Source organism: Geotrypetes seraphini, chromosome 1 (assembly GCF_902459505.1).
Source record: "Geotrypetes seraphini chromosome 1, aGeoSer1.1, whole genome shotgun sequence".
NCBI lineage: Eukaryota > Metazoa > Chordata > Amphibia > Gymnophiona > Dermophiidae > Geotrypetes > Geotrypetes seraphini.
In genome coordinates, this window is record NC_047084.1 from 435,999,367 (window position 1) to 436,023,775 (window position 24,409).

Below are 24,409 nucleotides of genomic sequence, written 5' to 3' on the forward strand. Positions count from 1 at the left end.
AGATCTATGTGCATGCACTGCTTTCAATGCATATTCATTGGGGAAATCCTGAAAACCCGACTGGATTGCGGCCCTCAAAGAGGGACTTTGAGACCCCTGGTCTAGGGGGTCCAGGTTTTCTGATTGGAAAATCTGGCAACCCTAGACTAGCAGTGTATGGTGAAATTCAGCACAGTGCACAGAGATAGAAAAACCAGCACACAGCAGTGATTCACCTCAGGTTCATGATATAGAGCCAGGTGGTCACCCCAATGGGGCTACAGCTCTTGGCACACTTATGCCCCGATGCACAAAAGCTTTCCGTGGCAGTAAGTCTTTAAAGCACTCTTACTAGCACGGAAAGCTCTCCTGCTGATTCATAAAAGGTTTCTCCGCGGCTGATAGTACCAATCATTGAAGCAGCCACTGAGAACCCTATGCAAATGTTTTAGAAGGAGCTCATTAGTATTTTAATGAACCCCCCTTGTCATACACTACAGGAAACCCCCCTCCCCCTTCAGCACTAAAGAATCGGTGCCAAAATTTTCAGCAGCTCTGGAGCTAACAGTAACTGCTGTGCATATGTTATGAACACTCGACACAAGCACAGCAGCTGCTCCCATAAGTTTAAAAAAAAAAATGTGAGTAAAATAAAATAAGCATCTTCCTTTACAAAGCCACACTGGTGTTTTTAGTGCCAGCTGCTGCAGTAAGGCCTCCTCCGCTCATAGGAATTCTATGAGTGTCGGAGTTCTTACTGCCATAGCCGGTGCTAAAAACGCTAGCCTAGCTATGTAAAGGACGGGGAAAAGTAGGCTGAACCCCTTCTAATGCCGACCCTCCCCCTCCCATGCCAGCCTCCCACACTCCTGAACTTTTTTTTCAAGATCGGCAGAAGGGTTACCATTCCTTCCTGCCACAGGTCAGGACCAACCCCCCCCCAAGCCGGCACCCCTCCCAGCAACCCCCTGACCCCTCCTTCCTACCACTCTCTCCTGCCTCTGGGCCCATCTATTCATACTGGTGGCCCTGCCCCTCCTGTGCATTCTGGGAATTTTTCAAGATGGCATCCGTTTAGGATGTCATTTACATTAGCCCTATTATTTGTTTTTCTATTTTCAGTTTTGTTGTGATTTTTTACTTAATTTTTTGCCTAATTTTTGTTAATTTGTTTTATTTTTGAGTCTTTTACTGAAATAATTTTTCTCATCTTTAATGGTCTGAGTAAATACTTTTATTATTTTGGTCATTCGAACTTACCCCAAGGATGATCGTTGGTGTTTTCTCAGTATATGCTCTTCTCTTAGAGAGTGAGACATGAAGGGAGACACAGCTGATTTCTCCTGCTAACCGAGGATCAGTGCTGGAGTTGCTGGTGAGGAACTTCTGCTCCGGGTTGATTTCTTACTTTCAAATTGTTGTTGTGGAATCTGGTGTCACCACCGTTGGAGTCTTCTGTTTTCGATCGTCTCGGACCAGGGCCTGGTTTGTGATGCTGCAGCTCCTCTTGCCTGTGTCTGCTGCTATTTTGAAGGGTGATGGCAGTTCGCTGCTGTCATTTCAGAGCTGGGGCTTTCTGATGTTGATCCTTGTCTCTCTACAATGCCGATGCGGCTGCCTGCTCCGGTGGAGAGTCCATGAGAGAACCTGGAGTGGGGGATGGATGCTCTGGCTGCGCTGTCTTGATCTGGTATGGAGTAGAGGTCTGCATGGGAACGGGAATCGCGGTCCCATGGGGTTCCCGTGGGAATCCCCCTTTATCCACAGGACTCCCACGGGGACCCCCCTCTGGCCCACATGACTCCCATGGGAGCCCTCCTCTAGCTAACGGGACTCCCATGGGAATGGAAGGCTTTGGAAGCAGGGTTCGTCCATATAATATAATGGACACGTCAGCCTTAGTAAAAGAGGGGGTTTATAAGTTAATTACCTGAACAAAAAACAAAAAAAGGCTTCCATCAAAGAGATTCCACAAGGAAAACAGAAGCACAAACACAAAAGAAACTGTGGAATTGATGATCCTGTCAGAAGTTTAGTTTAGTTTAGTTTAGAAGTAATTGCTGCATTTTATGGGGACGGGCGGGGATGGAGGTAATTCCATGTGGGGATGGAGGTAATTCCATGCGGGGATGGGTGGGGATGGAGAAGATCCTGACAGGGATGGGTGGGGACGGAGAGGATCCTGGCGGGGATGGGTGGGATTTCTGTCCCCGTGCAACTCTCTAGTATGGAGGATTACTTTTCTCCTTATCTGCAGCCGTTGAAGGGATGATCTTGTCTTGTTTGGAGATTTAGATCTGAACTCATCTTACAGGGTCTTTTTTTTGTCTAATTTTGCTATTTTGTTTTATCTTTCTGGGGTTTCGATTTGAATTTACTGGTCTCTTTTGTTATCCTTAGTACACTATTGAAAGTACAGTAAACCCTTGATTATCTGGACCTCGTTTATCCAGACTTCGGATTTAACGGACAAATATTCAGCATTGGGCACTTCCGAGAATTGAAGTTCAGGCATGTACACTGCCAGAAAATACACAAGCAAAGAGCGAAGTCATAGATAAAAAACAAAAACGCACAAACTTGAGTATTAAAAAAAAATTGGATCTCATCGAGAAATTGGAATCAGGTGTATCTGTGGCATGAGTTTGTGAAGAATATGGTGTCAAAAAACAAACGAATTACAGTTTCATGGATTTGAAGTGATTTTTGCACAAAGATGAAAAATGCTGGCGAAAATAATACAACAGAAGCTCTATTAGAGTGGCTGGAAGAAGACGAGGGTGATCCTGGGTATCAAATAATGTCAGGGAGTGAGATAGCTCGAGAAGTTATGAACCAAAATATGACAGATGATGACAGTGATGAAGAAGAGCCTACGACAAATAAAATGAAACTGAGTCAAGTTAGAAGTCACCCTGAGGCAGCAAGAAAATTGTGAAATGTTGGCTATCGTCGGTGCGTCGATCCTGGATGAAAATAAGTAACTTTTCTTGTTGCTATCTGGACCTTTTAAACATTTTCTCAATCGATTGTATTGCACAGTTCACTTTTCAAGCAAAATAAAGGAGATTTTTTTATGCCCGTGAGGTATCGCTTAGCCTTGCCTTACAGCTGTTATTATGGCTGGCTTGGGCGGTGCAGTCTGAGGCTTTTTCCTCCTTTCATGTTTGATTGGCTAAAGCAGATGCAAATGACAGAGTGAAATAAGTCTTTAGGCATTTAAATGGTGAAAGAGTTGTTCAGTAAACCTGTAATACAATGTTCACTTGACTGCAGGCATTGTATTCAGTGTCTCAGGAATTCCCCCCTCCCCTCTCCTTACTCAGCAAATGCTTGTTACTTGTATGTGCACACAGAGTTAGATAAATGCCGTCTGGAATTTTACCAGTATTCCATTTGGTTTTTCTTTACCACTTTTAATATATTCTGTATAATGTTACCTCTTCAGTGTACTGATTATATGACCCTCTGCCTTATTAGAATAAGATGTATTAGTAATATCTTTTGCTTTATGGTTTCTCTGTTATTTAACCACACCTGATTAGATGTAAGTGTTATATATACCCTTTAATGTGTTCACACCTTTGTATTATTTCTGCAACAACTAACACCATTAGAAAATGTTAGTATTTTCATTTCTCAAGTTTCAAGTTTATTTAAAATTTCTTATACCGCTCAATCAGCCTTGGTTCTATGAAGATATCATATTTTCTGCGCTCTTGGTAAGATTTCACTGGTCAACTCTAGGCATTCAGAATTCTCCTACGTCACTATTTTTTACTCATACTCTGCCCCTGCAAGTCTCTTGCAACCTTGAAAGTCTGGTTGTTACCTAGACAACCACAAATGACTTTATAATTAATAAGAACCAATCTGATGCAGTGAACATGATGTCACAAAATATCCCAGAACATACACATTATCACAAGTTTTCTGACATAAATCACTTCAAAACACTCTCTTCCTGCCCTTGTATTAGTTGTATTATCTCACTTAAATTAAGGCTGATGAAAAGGAAGCTTTGGGAAAAAAACAGATCTTTGGATTATTCGGATGCTCTTCTATACTATAAGGTATTACAGTTTGTCAAGAATATCCTTCAATGAGAGTAACCATCTGGTCAAAGTTCCTAAGAAACAGGTAAGTTTGTTTTTTTTAAACTTCCAATTACGGACATAAGAACATTGTTGGAACAGACCAAAGGTCCATCAAGCCCAGTATCCTGTTTCCAACAGTTTCTGAAGGATGAGAATTTTTGAAACACAGCTTCAAAATAATTTCTTAAGCTTGAGTGAGATGATCACCATATAATTTCCATCTTTATTTGGAAATTGCTTGATTGCGCTTTTTATCTACACCTTGTCCCTCACACTAAACCTTAGCTCAGGGGTGTCAAACTCAGTAACATTAAGGGGCCGAAATCCAAAACACAGACTAAGTCACGGGCCAGACCCCGCCCAATCTCTTCCCACAGATTTGGTTGCCTCTGTTTTTACATCTTCTGGGAAGCTAATTGGATGGTCTTTCAGAAATGGGTCCAGAAGATAATCAGCACAGTGTAGTGGATAAACAGAAAAATGAGTGTCTATTAAATGTTGGAAATGCTCCTTGGTGCCAGCAACAATTGATGAATCTGTTGCAGTAACAGTAAGATGCTTAAGCAACTGGGAACATGATGGAAGGATGTTTCAGGTGGTAAGAGTCTGATCAGCGGACAAGATTCTTGCCACATCAAAGGCAGACAAGACACAAATTATGTCATTTAACAGTAGTTCATTTAAATCTAAAAGCAGCTTCTGCATTGTTTTAATAACTGAATTCAGTTGCCAATTGTCTAAAATGTGTTCAGTTTTTACATACTGATACTAGTCTCATGTTTTAGAAAATAACACAAGACAAAGTTTGTCCCTGTCCCTGCCCAAACAGGCTCTGTCTCAGGCCTCAATGCTCAAAAGTCCCTGTTAAAATCACTGACACCTGAAGAGACCTGGAATCTGCTGCAGCACAGTTTGCTATACACTGTGTAAAGTAAGGAGGAGTGATGCATTATGTTAAAGAGAAGCTACAAAGGAAGCTGGTGTGGGTTGTCTGTAACCTGCACACAGGCAAACTACCATCCAGGCATTTGGTAAATGCTTTAGATCAGTGGTCTCAAACTTGCAGCCCAGGGGCCTCGTGCGACCCGCCAGGTACTATTTTAAGGCCCTTATGTTTATCATAAGTATAATAAAACAGTTTCTTGATCATATGTCTCTTTAGTTATAAATTACAATATTATTATTAAGACTTAGCCAAAAGGAAAGATTTATAAATATAAAGAGTTTTACCGCATGCAAAATTGTCATTTCTTTAATAAGACATTAACTATTTTTTCTGAGGCCCTCCAAGTACTGACAAATCCAAAATGTGGTCCTGCAAAGGGTTTGAGTTTGAGACCACTGCTTTAGATGGCAAGACATTAAGCAACAAAAAATGGGCCGGTCCCATTGGAAAAATGTTGGATTCTTTTTTTTTTTTTATAAGTCTTTATTCATTTTAATAACATAAAAAGTGCATACAAAAATACAACTATTGGCACCAAATAATAGCACTTATTACTACTAATAATAATATAAACAACTTCCCCCCCATCCCTCCCTCCCTCTCAATCCGGATGTGTGTAAAACTCAAGAAAATGGAAGGCTTGGCCTATTAATTGGTGGATACAAAATTTGCTAAGGGGCCCCGAATCTTATTAAAATTTTTACCATAACACTTTATTTCTGAATTCATACATTCAGATCTATAGCATAAGCACAGAGATTCCCACCAAAACGTGTGATTCAGTCTATCACAATTCTTCCAGTTTTTTGTGATCATTTGTATAGCAATCCCAGTCATTAGAAGAAATAATTTATTCTCAGCTGCAGAAATTAGGGAATTGGGTTGTAGAATAGTTCCAAAGAGAACCACATCGTAAGACATAGAAATGGAGGTATCCAATATCCTATTAATTGTAAACCAGATCGACTTCCAGAAGCCTAATATTAAGGGGCAAAAGTAGAACATGGGATCCAGCTGGATTCTGTTACTGAACTAAGCTCTCTGTTAGCCCTGATCTTTCTCAGCTCAGTGATCAAGGACTTAAGCACAGATCAGATCTATGGCTATAGAACTGTAACTGTCAGTAGAATAGGTATTTTGTGAAAGGATCTGGCTCTGATGGAAATATGAAAATATGGACTCATGAAAATATGGATTTACAAGCATAATCTGAAAAATTTAAGAATTATTGTAGAGTTCTGTGTTGGGGTTTCCATGGTAGGAAAGCAATAAAAACATATCTCTTCACCTAACCCAGGGGTAGGGAACTCCGGTCCTTGAGAGCCGTATTCCAATCGGGTTTTCAGGATTTCCCCAATGAATATGCATTGAAAGCAGTGCATGCAAATAGATCTCATGCATATTCATTGGGGAAATCCTGAAAACCCAACTGGAATACGGCTCTCGAGGATCGGAGTTCCCTACCCCTGATGTCCTAACCCCTTCGTCCACGACCGATGAAGTACAAAGAAATGTATATTGATAGAAGATCCTCGGTATGCGTCGCATTAGGATAAAAACTTGAATTGAAAAGGGGGGGGGAGGGGGAAGATTTTATATGTATAAAATTATATGATTATATTGGAAGAAGGATGAGAGGGCAAAGTTATAGTTTGATTTCAGTGAATGCATGATTAATAAGTATTATTATAGTGTATATGATATATGATTGTATAATGAATTACTTGTTGAAAGTTTTAAAATGAATAAAGAAATTAAAAAAAAAGAAAAGAAAAATTTCAATGTAACTATGTAAACGTTGAGGAGAGACTGGAAGCCCTGAATATGTATACCCTAGAGGAAAGGAGAGACAGGGGAGATATGATTCAGACGTTCAAATACTTAAAGGGTATTAACGTAGAACAAAATCTTTTCCAGAGAAAGGAAAATGGTAAAACCAGAGGACATAATTTGAGGTTGAGGGGTGGTAGATTCAGGGGCAATGTTAGGAAATTCTACTTTACGGAGAGGGTGGTGGATGCCTGGAATGCGCTCCCAAGAGAGGTGGTGGAGAGTAAAACTGTGACTGAGTTCAAAGAAGCGTGGGATGAACACAGAAGATTTAGAATCAGAAAATAATATTAAAGATTGAACTAGGCCAGTTACTGGGCAGACTTGTACGGTCTGTGTCTGTGTATGGCCGTTTGGAGGAGGATGGGCAGGGGAGGGCTTCAATGGCTGGGAGGGTGTAGATGGGCTGGAGTAAGTCTTAACAGAGATTTCGGCAGTTGGAACCCAAGCACAGTACCGGGTAAAGCTTTGGATTCTCGCCCAGAAATAGCTAAGAAGAAAAAAAAAAAAAATTTAAATTGAATCAGGTTGGGCAGACTGGATGGACCATTCGGGTCTTTATCTGCCGTCATCTACTATGTTACTATGTATGTATATTAATATTAGATCCCTAGTATGTGTCAAGTTAAGATAAAAACTTATACTAGAAAAAACTTGTACACTTCCCCCTCCCCATTCGCGGTTTCTGCAATCGCGATTTCACATAATCGCAATTTTATTCTGGGGAGGGGGAAAATTAAAAAAAACATATTTTTTACCTCCCTGCCGCCTTCCCGGCCTTACCTGGTGGTCTAGAGGGCTTTTGGGGCAGGAGCGATCTTCCTAAGCTCCTGCCCCGTGCAGATCACCATGAGGAAATGGCTGTAGGGAGTTCCCGTCGTAGTCCCAACCCATCCCCGCAAGGAATTACCTCCATCCCCGCCCGTCCCCATAAAAAGCAGCAATTTCTTCTGACAGGATCATCAATTTCACAGTTTCTTTTGTGTTTGCGCTGCTGTTTTCCTAGTGGAATCTCTTTGGTGGAACCCTTTTTTTGTTTTCTGTTCAGGTAATTAACTTATAAACCCCCTCTTTTACTAAGGCTGACGTGTCCATTATATTATACTAGTGTTTTAGCCCGTTACATTAACGGGTGCTAGAGTAGATGTCTGTCTGTCTGTTTTGTTTTTAATTTGTCTCTCTCTCCTTGGACGCTGTCATTCTTTCTGTCTGTGTCTTTCCCTGGCCCCCTGTCTTTCCCTCTGTTCCTCTCGCCATTTCTCTCCTTATCTTGGCTCTCTCTATTTTTTTTTTTTCTTTCTCTGATGCAGTCCTTCCCCCCCTCCTTTGTTTCCCTCCTCTTGCAAGCTTCCCCTCCCCCTTCTCTGTGTCAAAGGCACTAAAAACCGAGCCCTTGTTTGTTTTCAGTGAGCAGTTTGAGCCCAACCAGCTGCGAGAGGCGAGGGCAGGAGCTGCCGTCGGAGAGATGGACGTGCGAGTTTGATTCTGTCCGTCTCCCTCCGCCTCCTTTCTCAGCAGTCCCCGCCCACCTTCGTCATTCCGGAGCCGCTGGTCCCGTCGGCTGATTTTCGGGAGCCCAGAGACTCGAGCCAGGGCACACAGTCTCGCGAGACTTTCTTTCCTCGCTTTTATAAATAGCAGTACAGCAGTCGAGCTCTTTGAATTACTAGTCCAGCGGTGTTCTCTCTTTGTTTGGTGAGTGGCTTTGCTGTACTGCTTTCTTGCCAGTGGTATGGAAGGTCTCTGTTATTTGCTGCTTTTTATTAGCGAAAATATAGTATAGTTCAGACATCTTTGTAAGATCAATGCGATTTTTCGTTAGAATGTAGCGCTTGAATTGGGGGGGGGGGAATGCTTGCCTGTGCTTTGCGATCATAGTTTCAGTTTTCTATTATAAAACTTGCCTTAAAACACTTTCCTTTGGTACTTACTTATTTATTTTCCAATGTATATTTATTAGCAATTGCAAAAGGGAATATATCTGCGGCTTTGCTGTGTGGTGGTGGGGGTGGGGGGGGATGTTGTGTTCACATTATCTTACTTATTTTAAAGTGTTTCCTTCAGATTCTTGAGAGTTTTAATTCTGCCATTGATGTGGCTTTATGTGATTACAAATCGTCTCTTTCCTGTGAGATTTAACCCCTTGGTGAGGAGCTGCTGCTTCTGCAGTGACTAGATTGCGACGTCTTTCCTGTGTGTTTGCAGTAAAGAAAGGATCGGCCGGGTCTCACGGATTCCAGCTTAAAACAACTGAAAATCCTGAACGGGGCAAAGGCTCCGGCTGGTGACCGCTAATGCCTGCTGGGTTTTCTTTTCCCCTAGCCACTGAGCTTTAAGGCACAAGTTCAGAAATTAAAAAAAAAAAACCCTGCTACTCAAGAAATCCATGAAACATTACAATAATAATAATAATAACAGCTTATATACCGCAATACCGTGAAGTTCTATGCGGTTCACAAAGATTAAGCAAAGGTACAAATTGATTGACTTTAAGAGGGGAGGAAGAAAGAGGGTTAATAGGACAGGAAATCCATTTTTGAGGAGAGAGTGATCAATAGAACAAGTTAATCGCTGAAGCAACCGGCTCTACTCTGTAACACCTCTGGACATGTCCAGAAATCCTCTTCTGTAAACCACCTTGACCGCAAGGTAATGGCAGGGCAGGATTAATTTGTCGAGGGCCTCTAGGCACACAAGTACGCTGGGCCCCCTGCCCCGCCCCGCCCCACCCCACCATGTGCCCAGGCAGAAAGCTGCGTCAGAGGGAAGCTTTGGGCAAGCAGCACCACTTGCAAAATTACAGTTCCCGTTGCCTTTCTTACCCGCATTGATTGCTTGTCTTATTTTCTGTCGATGGGAGGGAGGGGGGGACCCACATTGCTGATGGGAGGGGGGGGCACATTGACGATTGATCGCCGTTTGGAAAAAAACAATGTTGATGCCCTCCTTCATCGGGCCCCCCTGACCATTTCGGGCACTAGGCACGTGCCTACAGGGCCTATTGGTTAATCCTGCCCTGGGTAATGGTGGAACAAAAATCACTAATGTAATGTAAAGTTGTATGTGGTCTGGTCTAAGCTTCCGTAATACAGTACTGTACTTCCAAACAGAAAACTAGTAGTTGAGGTTCTTGTAAGTTTTCTCTTCCGATCCTTGATTAAAGCAGTCTGCCACCTCTGTCCTAACTTCAGCAGCTGGTATGGAGACACCCTTAGTTTTCTTCTCCCCCCCCCTAAAAATAGTGAGAGTGTTGGGGTGCTGTTCACTTATAAGTGTACCAGCAACTTGGTATTGTCGAGCTGCTGCCCCCCCTCCCTCCCCCTCGCTTCCTGATTCTAGCGGCCATTGCTCTTTGTCTTCTCTCTCTAGCTGCTAGGGCTGATAAGGATGTGCCGACCTCGACCTGTGAGTCTGTGTCAGACATTCTGGTGATCGGGGAAGGCAGTGAAATATTTTAAACATTTACTTAACAGAGGGAAGATCAGGGATAACCTAACCATTGAGCAAGACTAGGTGGTTGCCTAAGCAAGCAGCTGCTTAAGGGGAGAGGGGGCAGATGCAGCCAAAGCAAAACTGTACTTTAAGCTACATTTTGTATGGAAGGCTTATGTGATCATGCCTGTTGAGGCTGTTAAAACTTTTTTTTTTTTTTTTTTTTGGGTGGGGGGGGGGGGGGGGGTGAGGCTGCTAGCTAAGAGCTTGAAAACTAATGTGAGTGAGGGATATAAGATAGAAAGTTCACCTAAGGCACACACCACCCTAGCACTGGCTCTAGGGAGATGTCCTATTCTGGAACCTATGGAAGTAAAAGGTATTTTAACAAGACTTTGCTTTCTTTAAGGCTTTAAAAAGAAGATGGCTTCAGTAGCAGCTGAACCACAGCAGGTATGAATAAAATAGTTTGAGCTTGCCGTTTTATGTTGGTTCTCATTAGGGCTGGGTTTTTAACTAATGTTTTTGTTTGGGTTTTTTTTTTTGGCTTGACAGAATGTGGTGATGAGGGTGGCTAACCTGCCCCTGGTCAGCTCTACCTGTGCTATGGTGTCTTCTGCTTACACCAGTACAAAAGAAAACCATCCATACCTGAAATCTGCCTGTGAGGTGGCAGAGAAGGGGGTAAAGAGCATCACTGTTGCAGCCTTCACAAGTGCAAAGCCCATCATCCAAAAATTGGAGCCACAGAGTAAGTGGTGTCTGCTTGTGAACATGACTAAGATTCACTAACAATAGCGACTCATTCGCTGTTGGCCGATTCTCCAACAGCGATTGAGACATGTGCAGAGCCCTGACAGTAGTGATTGCTGTCAGGGCTTCTGCCGTTTTGGGTTTTTTTTTCATATATATTTTTTTAATGGCACAGATATTTTGCATGTATTACATGCAAAAAATATCTGTCCAATAAAAAAATAAAAGCCTCCCGACAAACCACCCCCCTCCCCAAACCAAAAAAAAATGGCAGAAGGGATACCCACTCCCTCCTGCCACCATATGCTCCCCCCCCCTGCGCCGAAGAACCTAAGCATGGCAGGAGAAATGGGTGCTCTCCCTCCTACCACCACACACTCCCCTCTTGTCAAAGAACCTAAGTATCTCAAACTACCTACACGGATCAATTCATAGATTATCCAACCCACACTTGAATGTATACAAACTCACCAGATGGGGGTCTAAAGGATAATTTATAATGCCTTTATTCAACAATTTTACTTTTTCACATATGGTGCTTTAAATTATAAATAAATTTGATTTATTAACACACTTATGTTAAACGTATAAGCAATAACCAAATTTGCAGATAGAACTCCTCCCCAAAATCTATAATTAGGTTGAAGTATCATAAATATGCATAATTCTCAGTAAAGAGACCTCTTATAACTTAGATGTTATTTCAAGTCCTCATTCTGAATGCATGTGATGTAATCATTTACTTTACAACCTCCTTCCTACCCACCAATTTAATTATTTACTTATCAATTTATTGAAATATTTATAACAAAATAATTAAAAAACTGACTAACTGGGGAGTGCAATTGTTTTAAAATTTTGACTTCATCACTATCATGCTAGATGTATACTTTTATACAAGAGTAACAATACTTATCTTAATGGCTTTTCAGCCAGAGCCAACATTGGACCATGAACTGCCCAACTAAACTAAACTAAACTAAAATCATTCAAAACTGGTGAGTTTGTAAAGAACCTAAGTATGGCAGAAAGGATGCCTTCCATCGGCCCCACCCCCATACCTTTCAGTTGGGAGAAGGAGGGGTGATCAGTCCCTCCACCGTCAACAATTCGGGCCTTAGGCCCCACCCCAGTGCATCATGTGATGCATGGGGAGGAGCCTAAGGCACTGATTGGTTCAGGCACCTCAGGCTCCTCCCTATTAGGTGATAATCATCCCTAACTATGACCACATTTAAAAGCTAAGTATTAGCTGATATTTATAAGATAAAAAATTATTTATACATGTATCTAAGAGCATCTAACTTAATGAATTATAAATAATGATCTGGTGACGATAGAACACATAAAGCTCTGTGTAATGAAATATTGTTGAACACAGAGTGGTGTTACTGAGGATCGAAGTGGACTGAAGGGCGTTTGATACGGGAGGGTACCTAAACGGTGGTATCTTTACTGAAGCTGATCAAGACACAGCATATGTCTTTCTCCCTGAAAAGCACAAAAAAAAGAACCCAAATCAACAAAAAGCGCTGGGTTCCACTAAATATGGAAAAGCCAAAAACAATGTCGGAGTGGAACAGATGATCCAGATGAAAAGATCTTTATTGGATGTCTAGCAAAGTACAATGTCTTCCATATGTATATAAATCCACAAATGAGAAAAATGACACAGGACCCAATAGGGTCTGAGATTCGGTCCAAAGGCCTTCCTCAGGGGTCTTTAAAAATCTTTTCCAGACAATGTAGTACAGTGGAAAACTCCGATATGTCTAAGAAGCTATCTCTGATGTATTAAAATGCATTGCATATATGAGCGCGCACACATAACTGCTACCATGCAGCAAGAGGAGCTGCCAGCAGCAGCATAGTCAACTGCTTCTGTCTTGGTCCTCAACAGGTCTCTGCTGGCTTGGTCCTCAACAGTTCTTTTAAGCTGCAGAGTAGAGAATGACATGGGGACAATTTTTCCCCGTCCCCGCGGGTACTCATTTTCCTGTCCCAGTGAGTTTTTTTTTTTCCTGTCCCTGCCAGCTCTGTCCTCATCTGCACAAGCTTCAAACACTTTAAAATTATAAGTGTTTGAAGCTTGTGCAGTTAAGCGAAGCTTACAGGAATGGGACAGTGACAAAACTTGCGAGGATAGGGAAAAATGGTCCCTGTGCCATTCTCTAATGCAGATCTCAAAGGTAGGGCTCAAGATAGTGGTGGAAGCGGCCCAGCTGTGCAGAACCTCTTGCTGTGATGCATATGGGTGGAGAGAGATAATAAAAAAGGGGGAATTGGGGCAGACAAAGTAATATGGGTGTCTCTCTAGAAGAGAGGGAAGAGACCTTGGCTGGACAGAACATGGGTCCTGCTGGAAATTGGGTGTAGCATAGAATGGGCATTGAAGGCTGAGGGATTGAGAAGAAACTCTAGAAATCAGAATGCTGATAGATGGAGGAAGAGACACAAGCTAAAAAGAAATGAAGGTGGAACCTGAAATGAGGAAACTGTTGTGGTGGGGGAGTAATATTTCATGCCTGGAGTAAGATTCCAGACCTTGTTTTTTTTTTTGGGAGGGGAGGGATTGAATTCTGCAAACTATTCATAACTTTATTTTGCAGAATTCTTCAGTTAAGGGTGCAGTGTCTTAAGAACATAAGAATAGCCTTTCTGGGTTATACCAATGGTCCATCTATCCCGGTAACGTTGGCCAATCCAGGTCACTACTACCTGGTAAAAACCCAAATAGTTCTTGGGGAGATTTGAACTGGAGAATGACACAGGGACAAATTTGTCCCTGTCCCTTATCTATTCCTGCAAGTTCTGCCTTAACTGCATAAGCCTTGAACACTTATGATTTTAAAATGTTCAAGGCTTGTGCAGATGAGGACAGAGCTCACAGGAACTGGACAGGATAGAGAGATCCCATTGTCATTCTCTAGTTTTGAACCTGCTTCCAGCACACTGCTTTTGATCATTTAACCTTTTCCTATCGTAATAAATTTTACGTTAACGCTGGTTCCAATCGTAATTATTTTAGCAAAGTTTTGTATTATTCACCGTTTATCATTTACGGCTATTGTAAACATAATGTAAATAAGTCATAAGTCTGTAAATTCAAATATTTTGTGTTCCTTTCATGTACTGGGACATACGATGACAACGACATTTTTGGAATGTCCTGTCATCCGGGACACACGATAGGAAAAGGTTAAAACACTGCCCTCAAGTGGTGAAAACAGAAGTCTAAAGAGCTAGGCTGTTAACCAGCTAAACAAAAAAAATAATGTAGGATAGAAACTCAGATATACAGTAGTTCCAACATTCTTGCATTTCACAGCATCACTGAGAGCCTCTTCTATCAAACTGCACTAGCAGTTTGTAGCGCGGTGAGCCACGCTGCTCCCGACGCTCAGAGTTACTATGAGCGTCGGGAGCAGCACGGGCCATTCAGCGTGGCTCTCTGCGCTAGCTTTAGCGCAGTTTAATAGAAGAGGCCCTGAGTCTTGACTCTAACTTAAACTTAAGTAATTGTCTTCACCACATCCTCTTGTGAACCTTCAATTTCTGGGAGTTTCTTGAGTGCCAGTATTGTTTTTACTTGCTGCAGGCAAGCATAATTTAATATTCACAAATGCTTTAAATAGCTCACTACACTAAGCAGCGAATTCTCCTAAATGAGCTTTCACTTTTGCTCTCTTGATAATACCGTACCCAATAGTTATTTTTAAGCCTTTCCTGACCTCTTAACCCAGGGGTGTCCAATGTCGGTCCTCGAGGGCTGCAATCCAGTCGGGTTTTCAGGATTTCCCCAATGAATATGCATGAGATCTATTTGCATGCACTGCTTTCAATGCATATTCATTGGGGAAATCTTGAAAACCCGACTGGATTGCGGCCCTCGAGGACCGACATTGGACACCCCTGTCTTAACCCATTTCAGCTCATCTTTCATAAGAGGCACATGGTCATTCATGCAATCCTTTCATAGTTCTGTATGAAATGGGGTTTTAAAACTTTATCTGATTGATCAACTGAAGTATGCATGACTTTACAGTTTGTACATACTCCATGCAAACTACCTCAAGTAAATTATTTTTTTTTTTCCTTCTCAGTTGCTCTTGCCAATAATTATGCCTGCATTGGACTAGATAAAATTGAAGAGAAGTTACCCATCCTTTACCAACCAACTGATAAGGTGAGCTAGATTGAATGATGCTCGGGCACAATTCATATAATAGCAGAAATTGCATAGTTGTGGCCTGTATTGCTAAGGCTGGAGATACATCACTTGCAGAACACATTTTAGCTTGTTTTTCTGTTCTTCCTGGATAAGACCGTTTAATATGACCAGTTTGCACCAAGCTACTGAAATAAGGGAGGCCACAAGTATATCTTGCCTGGATGCCCTCTTACTTTCTAGACAGTACCTGTTTTTCCTCTAATTTCTAGCACCAAACTTGTTCTTGGTATCTATTGGCCACTTTTAGTCTCTCTCCATTGCCCACCTATACCCAAAAGCACAAAGGCAGTGTGAAGTAATAGAAGCCCTTCTATCCTGTACTACTACAGAGAAACTAAATAAGACCATAATAGTCAAAATGACAACAGCGGTGGAGTGGTGGGACTGAGGCTTTTGCATTTAATCAATTACTACTTTAAGAGAAGATTTGGTATCTAGTCCTATTTCTTACCATTAAATTATCAAAATTCAAGGCAGTTTTACATAAGGTTAAAATAAAATCAGGTAAACAACCAACATCAAGGTAGGACAAAAAAATACAACACAGAAAAACAGTAGTATAGGACTAACTTGACAGACTGGCACGAAAGGATCAAGGTAGGAACAACAGTTGTTTGGATAGGAAAGAAAAGGAGAAAAACAAAAGGACGAGGGGAGCCAAAGGCTGGGACAGTAATGGACTGAAACATCCTTAAAAGAACGGTCCAGCCTCAAAAGCATCTTTAAAAAGAAAAGTTTTTAGACTGGACTTAAACTTATCGATAGTGGTGATCTTTTTTAAATAGTTCAGGGCTGAGTTTCAGAGCGATGGGGCAGTAATCGAAAAGATATTGTTTCTCATAGTATTAATGTGTCTTAGGGATGGTGAGCAGATTTTGTTTGGAAGATGGAAGAGTACGCTGAGGGGAGTGAGGTAAAGGAGCCGGTTAATAAATTCCGGTTGCCCTACTTTCCTAGTTTTGAATGTCAGCAACAAGTCTTTGTAAGTAATGCGGTGTTTAATAGGTTGCCAATGTGCTTTAATTAGGAGGGACATGACGTGATCAAATTTTTTAGCGTTGAAAATTATCTTGATCGCCATGTTTTGGACTATTTGTAGACTTGGTCCTTACATATAGGGGCTACCTTGTCTCCTGACTTCATGGTGTACTATGGAGCTGATAATGATATCTGGCCCTCTTACTTTACAATAATTGTACATTTTTAGTTATATTTTCAGTTATGAAATGCCAGTTATTTAAGTTCCCTTGGCAGTCTCGTAATCCTGTGGGAACTTGCGAGACCTGTGCAGGAACTTGTGGCAGCCATTTTTGATAACAGATCTGCATGGGGCAGAAGCATAGGAAGATTGCTCCTGCCTCGCTTTACCACTAGATCTCCAGGGCTTTAAAGGTAAGCTGTGGAGGCATAAGGGAGGCTGCTTGCTTTGAGACTCGCAAACAACCAAATTTGCAAATTCCAAAACCGTGAATATGGAGTGTGGGACCTGTATGTATAAGCTCAATCTTTTGGTGGACCTCAGTTTTCTTGTATTCACATAGCAGCCCTTTACATGAAAGGTTGGATGCCACTGCCCTAAAGATATGTCACTACTTGCAACAGCTCACAGTTTACCAGTACATTCAGAATCATTGTAACAATTATGCATTAAACTCTCATACTCTTATCTTCAGACTACAGGGTTTTATATGGTCCTCAGAGAAGGACATGTCTGTAGCATTTCATTCAAACTTCAATCTCTTCTAGGTTGTTGCAAATGCCACTTACATAGTGGCTGGTGCAAAAGAAGCTGTAGCAGGAACTGTAACAGGTGCCAAGGACACCATTACCCATACAATCACTGGAATGCTGGACAGGACCAAGGGAGCTGTGCAGGAGAGCGTGGAAATGACCAAGGCGGCTGTCAGCGGCAGCATGAATACCGTTCTGAGTAGCCACATGGTGCAGATGGTGAGCACTGGGGTAGATGCAGCACTGACCAAGTCTGAGGCTCTTGTGGATCAGTATCTGCCACTCACTGAAGAGGAAGCAGGTAATGAAACAACTAGATACCTATTGACAAGTGCAAAACTGCTTTTTCTGCTTGTATTAATAGTTTGCTTCTGCTTGCTGTTCCATAGGCTTAGTTTTCCTGCTCTAAACTGCATGCTAATGGCCAGCTTCTCTCTTTTTGAAGCTCTTACTAAGACTTAATAGCAGCATGAACTAATAAGGCATCAGTGGTGTAGTAATGGGGGGCCCCCCCAGGCGCTGTCTTGGTGGGGGCGCCAGTACCCATCGTCCTCTCCTCCTCCGCCACTACTGCGCGCCACTTACCCTCCCCCTGTTCTTCTTTAACGCGCCTAGAAAGTGACATCAGAGGAGGAGCCGATGCTGGCACGAGCAGCAGGTTGAGGGCTGCTTGCGCTGTGAACGTTAGAGGTGCGGGGGAAGGGAAGGGGCGCGCGGCAGGAGTGGATGGCAGTGAGCGACGTGCCTCACCCTCGCTACGCTAATGTAAGGCATAATAAAGCAGGCTTTCAGATCGGCAATGAAATACTGTTACGACTGTGTGCAAATGCTGAGGACAATTCGGTGAAAGTTTTTGGATCTGTTCCTGGAAGTCTTCTGAAGACCTCAATTGCTAAGCATTTCACACTTTCTCTCATTACTTACCTAGCCAAAGAAGCTACCAGTGTTGAAGGATTTGAAGCTGGAACCCTGAAGCCAAGTTACTATGTCAGACTGGGGTCACTGTCTTCTAAGGTTCGCAGGCGAACTTATGAGCAGGCTTTGTCCAGGGTGAAAGATGCCAAAATCAGGAGCCAGGATGCCATTTCCCAGCTCAACACTACAGTTAACCTGGTAAGAAATTATGTGAACTAATTTTTAGTGATCTCAGCGCAGGTTGAGTATAGACATGTGTCAGTTTTGTTAGTGGCCCCCCCAATATTAGGTGGTAGGGGTTAAGTGCGAGGCGTACTGACAAACGCCTGCAACATGGAGCAGAAATTTTCAGTGTGAAGGAGTTGGTTTGACTGTTTCCCCTAGTAAATATAGATATTCTGAGGGTCAGCGCTTAGGAAGATCAGGCCATGTCCACTTCATGCTAGTAGGCGTTTGTATTGGTGAGGGATAACAATTTGAGCTTGTGGGCTAGCAACACATTGAAGATAAGTTGTAAACGTGGTAAAAGCCTTCAGCTTAAAGCACTATAAAAATCCATGATCTCTTATTAGATGGAGTTTGTGCATAAAAACCTATCCAGTGCTAACAAGAAACTGCATGAAGCCCAGGAGAGGCTGTACAAGTCCTGGAAGGAGTGGAAGAGTAGCACAGGACAACAGGATAGAGAAGAAGCTCCCAGCACAGAGGTGAGGAGGCACAAATTAGCTTTACAAAGCATTAGTAAACTCTGCGTAAGGGCACTATGTTAATGTTATGTGTTTAAAACTTCATAGCCATTGTTGAGGTTACTTCATTGGCTTCCTACTTACTGGCGAATTCAATTTAAATGTGCCAATGTAATTTTTAAAATTTTACATGGAATTTTTTCGTCTTATCTCTTATCATTTAACTCTCTTCGGTTTCACACTATCAGGAATACATATAAATTTAAATTGCTTTTCCCTTCTGTTAAAGGGATTAAAACCCTAGGTAAATTCCTCATTCCTTAGCTTATTCCGTGGTAAAAGTTTGGAATGATCTTTCCTCGATTATCAGAACGTCATTATCTCTATCACTTTTTAGGAAAAATCTGAAAACTTATCTCTTTCAGAGATTCTTAACTGAGGACTGATCTAATTTATTGAAAATTTTTCTATTACCTTTATTATTGTTTTATTTTATTTTATTGTTTAATCAGCTCGAGTCCTTGCTGGAATAATCGGTATATAAGATGGAAATTAGATTAGATTAGAATTCTGTACCAAGAATCTATGAAAGTCTTCAGTGAAAGACTTTCATAGATTCTTGGTACAGAAAGCAAAACAAGCTCTTAAGAACATTAAAAATTGTCCTATTGGGACAGACCAAAGGTCCAATCCCAGTATTCTGTTTTCCAACAAAGGCCAATCCAGGTCACAAGTACCTTGCAAGATCCTATAAGAGTAAAGCAGATTTTATGCTGATAGTCCTAAAAATAAGATAGATTTGGGGAAATCCATTGCTTAATGGTTTGGACTTTTCTTTTCGGATTTTATCAAACCATTTAAAAAAAAAAATAACTTGCTAAGCCAACTGCTTTCATCAGCAGGGATTTAAAATAAGCAGCCATATCCAAAATAGCCACTTAAAAATATTGGTGCACTAAAGGGTCACACATCCATCTTAAGTGCTAAGAACTACAATAATCAAATTACCTTTAACAAGGGGAGAAAAGTCCTTGGTGCAAAAATGTTTTCATGTTGGAGCTCATTCAATCATAGGTAAACTCCAATAAGTACTCTGTGCCCCAAGAATTCTTATAACTAGCCAACTCTTATCTTCAGAACTTATGCCACATGCTCAGAATATCAAACTTCCAAAGGGCAACTTTGTGATTTTCTATGAACATATTCACTGGCACACAATTATAGAATTTAACTAACTTTGATTACTCTGCGTTGTCTTGCAGTTTCATCACCTGATTGAATGAGCTTACCATAATCTCATGTCTAGGCATTAATAAACTTTTACTGGGTGTCAAAAGGGAAATACACCCTTTAAAATCAAGAGCTCAAGAAAAAGATCTGGGTGTCTTTATAGATAATACACTGAAACCTTCCATGCAATATGTGGCAGTGGCAAAAAAAAGCAAACAAAATGCCAGCAATTATTAGAAAATGGTTGGTAAACAAGACTAAGAATGTTTATAATGCCTCTGTTGCTCCATGGTGTGACCTTACCTTGAGTATTGCATTCAATTCTGGTCACCTTATCTCAAAAAAAGATACAGCAGAACTAGAAAAGGTTCAAAGAGCAACCAAGATGATAAAGGGTTTGGAACTCCTCTCGTATGAGGAAAGACTGAAGAGGTTAGGACTCTTCAGCTTGGAAAAGAGACAACTGAGGGGAGATATGATTGAAGTCTACAAAATCCTGAGTGGTATAAAATGAGTTCAAGTGGATTTTTTTATAACGCCATCAAAAATTACAAAAACTAGGACACTCAAAGTTACAGGGAGATACTTTTAAAACAATTGGAGGGAATATTTTTTCACTCAGAATAGTTAAGCTCTGGAACGCATTGCCAGAAGATATAGTAAGACCAGTTAATATAGCTGTTTTTAAAAGGTTTGAACAAGTTCCTGGAGGAAAGTCCATGGACTGCTAGTGAGACAGACATGGGGGGAGCCATTGCTTATCCTGGATCGGTAGCATGGCATGTTGCTACTATTTTGGTTTTTGCTAGGTACTTGTGAACTGGATTGGCCTCTGTGAGGATGGGATGCTGGGCTAGATGGACCACTGGTCCGATTTAAGGCTATTCTGTTCACCACCCCTGTAGCTGGGGTGCAAGGGAGAGGTTACTTACAGCTTATCTTGACCTTCTAAGCTGAATGTTGCCATTGCATTAAACTAATGGCATGCAAATTACCTCTGCATTTTAGAAAAAAAGGCATGTCAAACTAATAACTAATGATGGGCTGCACCAAAATGTCCTCCGATTCTCCCCATTATAATGTGGCGATTGTGCTAAAGTGCAGCATGAAAGTAGTTCCTTTAACAAGTAGAGAATGACTCGGGGCCAAATTTGTCCCCAGCCTGTGGGATCTACCTCCATCCACGTAAGTTCTGTCCCTATTCCTGCAATCTGTCCTCATCTGCACAAGCCTTGAACACTTTAATATCCTATGTGTTCAAGGCATCTACAGATGAGGATAGAGCTTGCAGGGATGGAGCAGGGACGGGGACATAACTTGCAGGGAAGGAATGGAGATAGAGCCCTCTGGAACAGGGACAAATTTGTCCCTGTCTCATTCTCTACCAAGTAGCAAACATCTTAAGGGAGGCCACAACTTCTATAATTGGTTTATTAGGGTAATTTGCCATTTCATGAGTTGTACACCCGTCCAAAAGTGGATGATAACATTGACCAGAGGATGGCACATATATTCAGTCTGTCATGTAGACGGTAGTATGGTTAGCACAAGGTTTAAGTTGGGTTATACTCCAGCATACTAACCTATCAAGCCCTGTCAACAAAACTGAATAAACTTGTTAGAATTAAGGACTAAAATGTTATCCACAGATGACATTCAGGTTGAGACAGAAGGAATATTTCCAGCATCCTCCTAATAATGCATAATAGACTAAATAACTCTTAATTTTTCATTTTTAAGGTTCTACTTGTTAAATAACATCCCATTCAGAGTCCATGTTACTGGGTCTACAGGAGATTATGAATAGCTTTCAACAGGGAATGCTAGAATTCAGTTGTCAGCAACCCCCCAAAAAGAGGGGGGGAAACAATCCACAAAAGAAGAATTGTAGTAAAAAACATGGACAGATATGTATAGGTACCTGGATTAATACAGGAAGAATAAAAATACAAAATGATTAAAAAAATAATTAATTTTTATATACCACCTAACTAGTAGTTCATAGCAGTTTACACAATAGGTACTCGGCATATATAATATCATACATAATAAAATTCTAAGTAACTAATACAAGCATTAAAACTAATGAATAAAAAAACACAATATCAACTAAAATAAGTATAGATTAAAAGTACATTATAACTACGTGATAATATGAAAATCAGTAATGTATATTATATTGTTTAAATAAGTAGGTTTTAAGATCTTTTCAAAAATGATAGTAAGTAAGAAATGGAGAAACGAGAAGATTCAAACATGAATTCATTAATCCTGCTTGGAACGCTAAGGTCCTATTCAAAAATATTTTGTAACGACATGCATTTGCTGAAGGAAAATAAAACCAACCAGATCTACGAATACTTTTCTTAGTAGCTTTTATTAATAAAGGTTGTATTGTACGGACAATGATGATAAATGGAACCCAATAAAAAGTCTGTATCATATAATCCAGGGGGGTTTCAAAGTCCCTCTTTGAGGGCCGCAATCCAGTCGGGTTTTCAGGATTTCCCCAATGAATATGCATGAGATCTATGTGCATGCATATTCAATGGGAGGAAATCCTGAAAACCCGACTGGATTGCGGCCCTCAAGGTGGGACTTTGAGATCCCTGACAGTGGTAGTGGGGGGAAAAAAAAGACCCAACAAAGTGTTTCGACACTTGGCCTTCCTTAGGTCCATGTCACTTGAAAGTTATTGCTGCATTTTGTTGAACTGTTCTGCCTTATAACCATCCTGTATGTATTTTTTTTTTTTTTTTCCATTAACCTTCAAGTTTCATGGACTCTGGAGGAAGACAAAGTGTCTTTTTTTTATTGGGATCCATTTATTACAATTGCCCATACAATAAAGCCTTTTTTTATTAATAAATGTTACTTTATCAGGTTTCCTTTTTTAAAAAAATTGTTTCTCTATCAATCCAACTACCTTATACATATTTTTCTGTCCACTGCCTTTTTACATGACTATCTTAGTAGAATGGTAAAGGTGTTCTAAGAGGTTCTGTACTTAGCTGATTTTGGAGAGGATAATGAGCACTGCCTCCCTGCAAATGACTACACTAGTTCTGCATTGCTAGCTCCTTTGACATCTAATTCTTCTATTTTAGCACATTGAGTCACGCACCCTAGCTATTGCCCAGGACCTGAGTCGCCAGCTTCAGACCACCTGCCTCACTCTGGTATCGAGCATCCAAGGCTTACCCCAAAACATCCAGGACCAAGCCCACAATATTCGCAGTATGACTGGAAACATCTACCAGAACTTCCACTCTGCCACCAGTTTCAGAGATGTATCGGACCAGCTCCTCACCACCAGCAAAGGCCAGCTGAAGAAAATGAAGGAGTCTCTGGATGATGTGATGGATTACCTTGTCAACAACACTCCCCTCAACTGGCTGGTGGGTCCTTTCTACCCCCAACTGCAGCATGCAGAACAGGAAAACGAAGCGGAGTCAGCGAGTCAGCAGGATAGAGCCTGAAAAGAAAACCAGCTAATTTGCCTTCCTGGAGCCAACCTGCTTGACAAGTGCAATTGCCCTTTTAATGTTGCTGTTTTGCTAAATTTCAGAAATGGCCACTTTGGTTCATAACCCATTGAGGAGCACATCTAAGCATGTCTTCAGGAAGGGTGAAATCCCAAATGGGAAGACCTTTGCCAAGTAAAAGCAAAGTATAGCTTAATTATTAGTCTGTAGTCATCTTTGTAAATACCATATCTTAATGTTAAATGGAAGTAAGTGCTTTTTCAAAATAACCCTTTTTTTAAACTCCTGTATAAACCATCTTAATTTGTAACTGAGATGCTATAGGCACAGGCTAATAAAGCCACTTGTATGGTGGTGGTGTGCTGAGCCTTCTTCAGCATTTAGACCATAGGGTTTGAGTGGTCTTAACAGCAATTTCTCTGTAACTAGCTAGAATCAAACCCAAGGAATGCTACAGCTTTCAGTATGTCTATGGCATGTCACTCAGTTATACATGGAGCTTCTAAATGTGATAGTATATAAACTTCTTTGTACTAGATACTACAGCAAAGGCTGGTCCTGTATTTTTTGAGCCTTTTTGCAATAAATATTTCAGCATCACAATGGTCCAAGTTTGAGTAAAACTTTTCATTCATACTTTAAATCAAACTCTATCCCCAGTGTATGAATCTCGATTGCATTAACCTTTGCTCTAGTCAGATGCAAAGAGCATAGCACAGTTTCATTAGTTAAGAACTACATGACCTTTCAGGGTTGGCTCTAATTCAGATAACGAAACAACCCCAAGTACTGCACTTAATTCAGTACAGTTTTCAACTACATTATTCAGTAGATCTACATACGAACCGGTAACAATACTCCAAACTTGAAGTATCAAATTCAGCACTGAGAATGAGGGAATTACAGAAGCTGAAAGCTGGAACAGATTTTCATCACAGTCTGTGCCATCACTAGATAGAAATTTTGCTTGCCCCCTTCCATGCCTAGTGTGTACTCAAAAGTGATACCTTTTGAGCATCATGCTGTCACATCACAGCTCCCTCCCTCCCCTTTAAACAAACTAAAAACTACACTAAGTTATCCAAGGCCTTCAG

General features: G+C 41.1%; 1 protein-coding gene across 1 annotated transcript; it reads left to right on the forward strand.

Annotated features, from left to right (window-relative positions):
- The first annotated feature begins 8,436 nt into the window (after positions 1–8,436).
- PLIN2 (perilipin 2) lies at positions 8,437–23,922 on the forward strand. Its single transcript, XM_033919707.1, has 8 exons — positions 8,437–8,547; positions 10,694–10,737; positions 10,840–11,035; positions 15,141–15,223; positions 17,015–17,300; positions 17,928–18,112; positions 18,487–18,621; positions 22,938–23,922. Exons 2-8 carry the CDS (start codon positions 10,708–10,710, stop codon positions 23,307–23,309), a joined length of 1,287 nt encoding a protein of 428 aa, XP_033775598.1. The 5' UTR covers positions 8,437–8,547; positions 10,694–10,707; the 3' UTR covers positions 23,310–23,922.
- The last annotated feature ends 487 nt before the right edge of the window (positions 23,923–24,409 follow it).

What these genes read in the sequence shown, in the direction of transcription:
- PLIN2 (XM_033919707.1), top strand. Translation starts at nt 10,708, where the DNA reads ATGGCTTCAGTAGCAGCTGAACCACAGCAG. An exon ending in TAGCAGCTGAACCACAGCAG is followed by an intron (nt 10,738 to 10,839) that starts GTATGAATAAAA and finishes TTGGCTTGACAG; the next exon opens with AATGTGGTGATGAGGGTGGC. An exon ending in AAGAAGCTCCCAGCACAGAG is followed by an intron (nt 18,622 to 22,937) that starts GTGAGGAGGCAC and finishes CTTCTATTTTAG; the next exon opens with CACATTGAGTCACGCACCCT.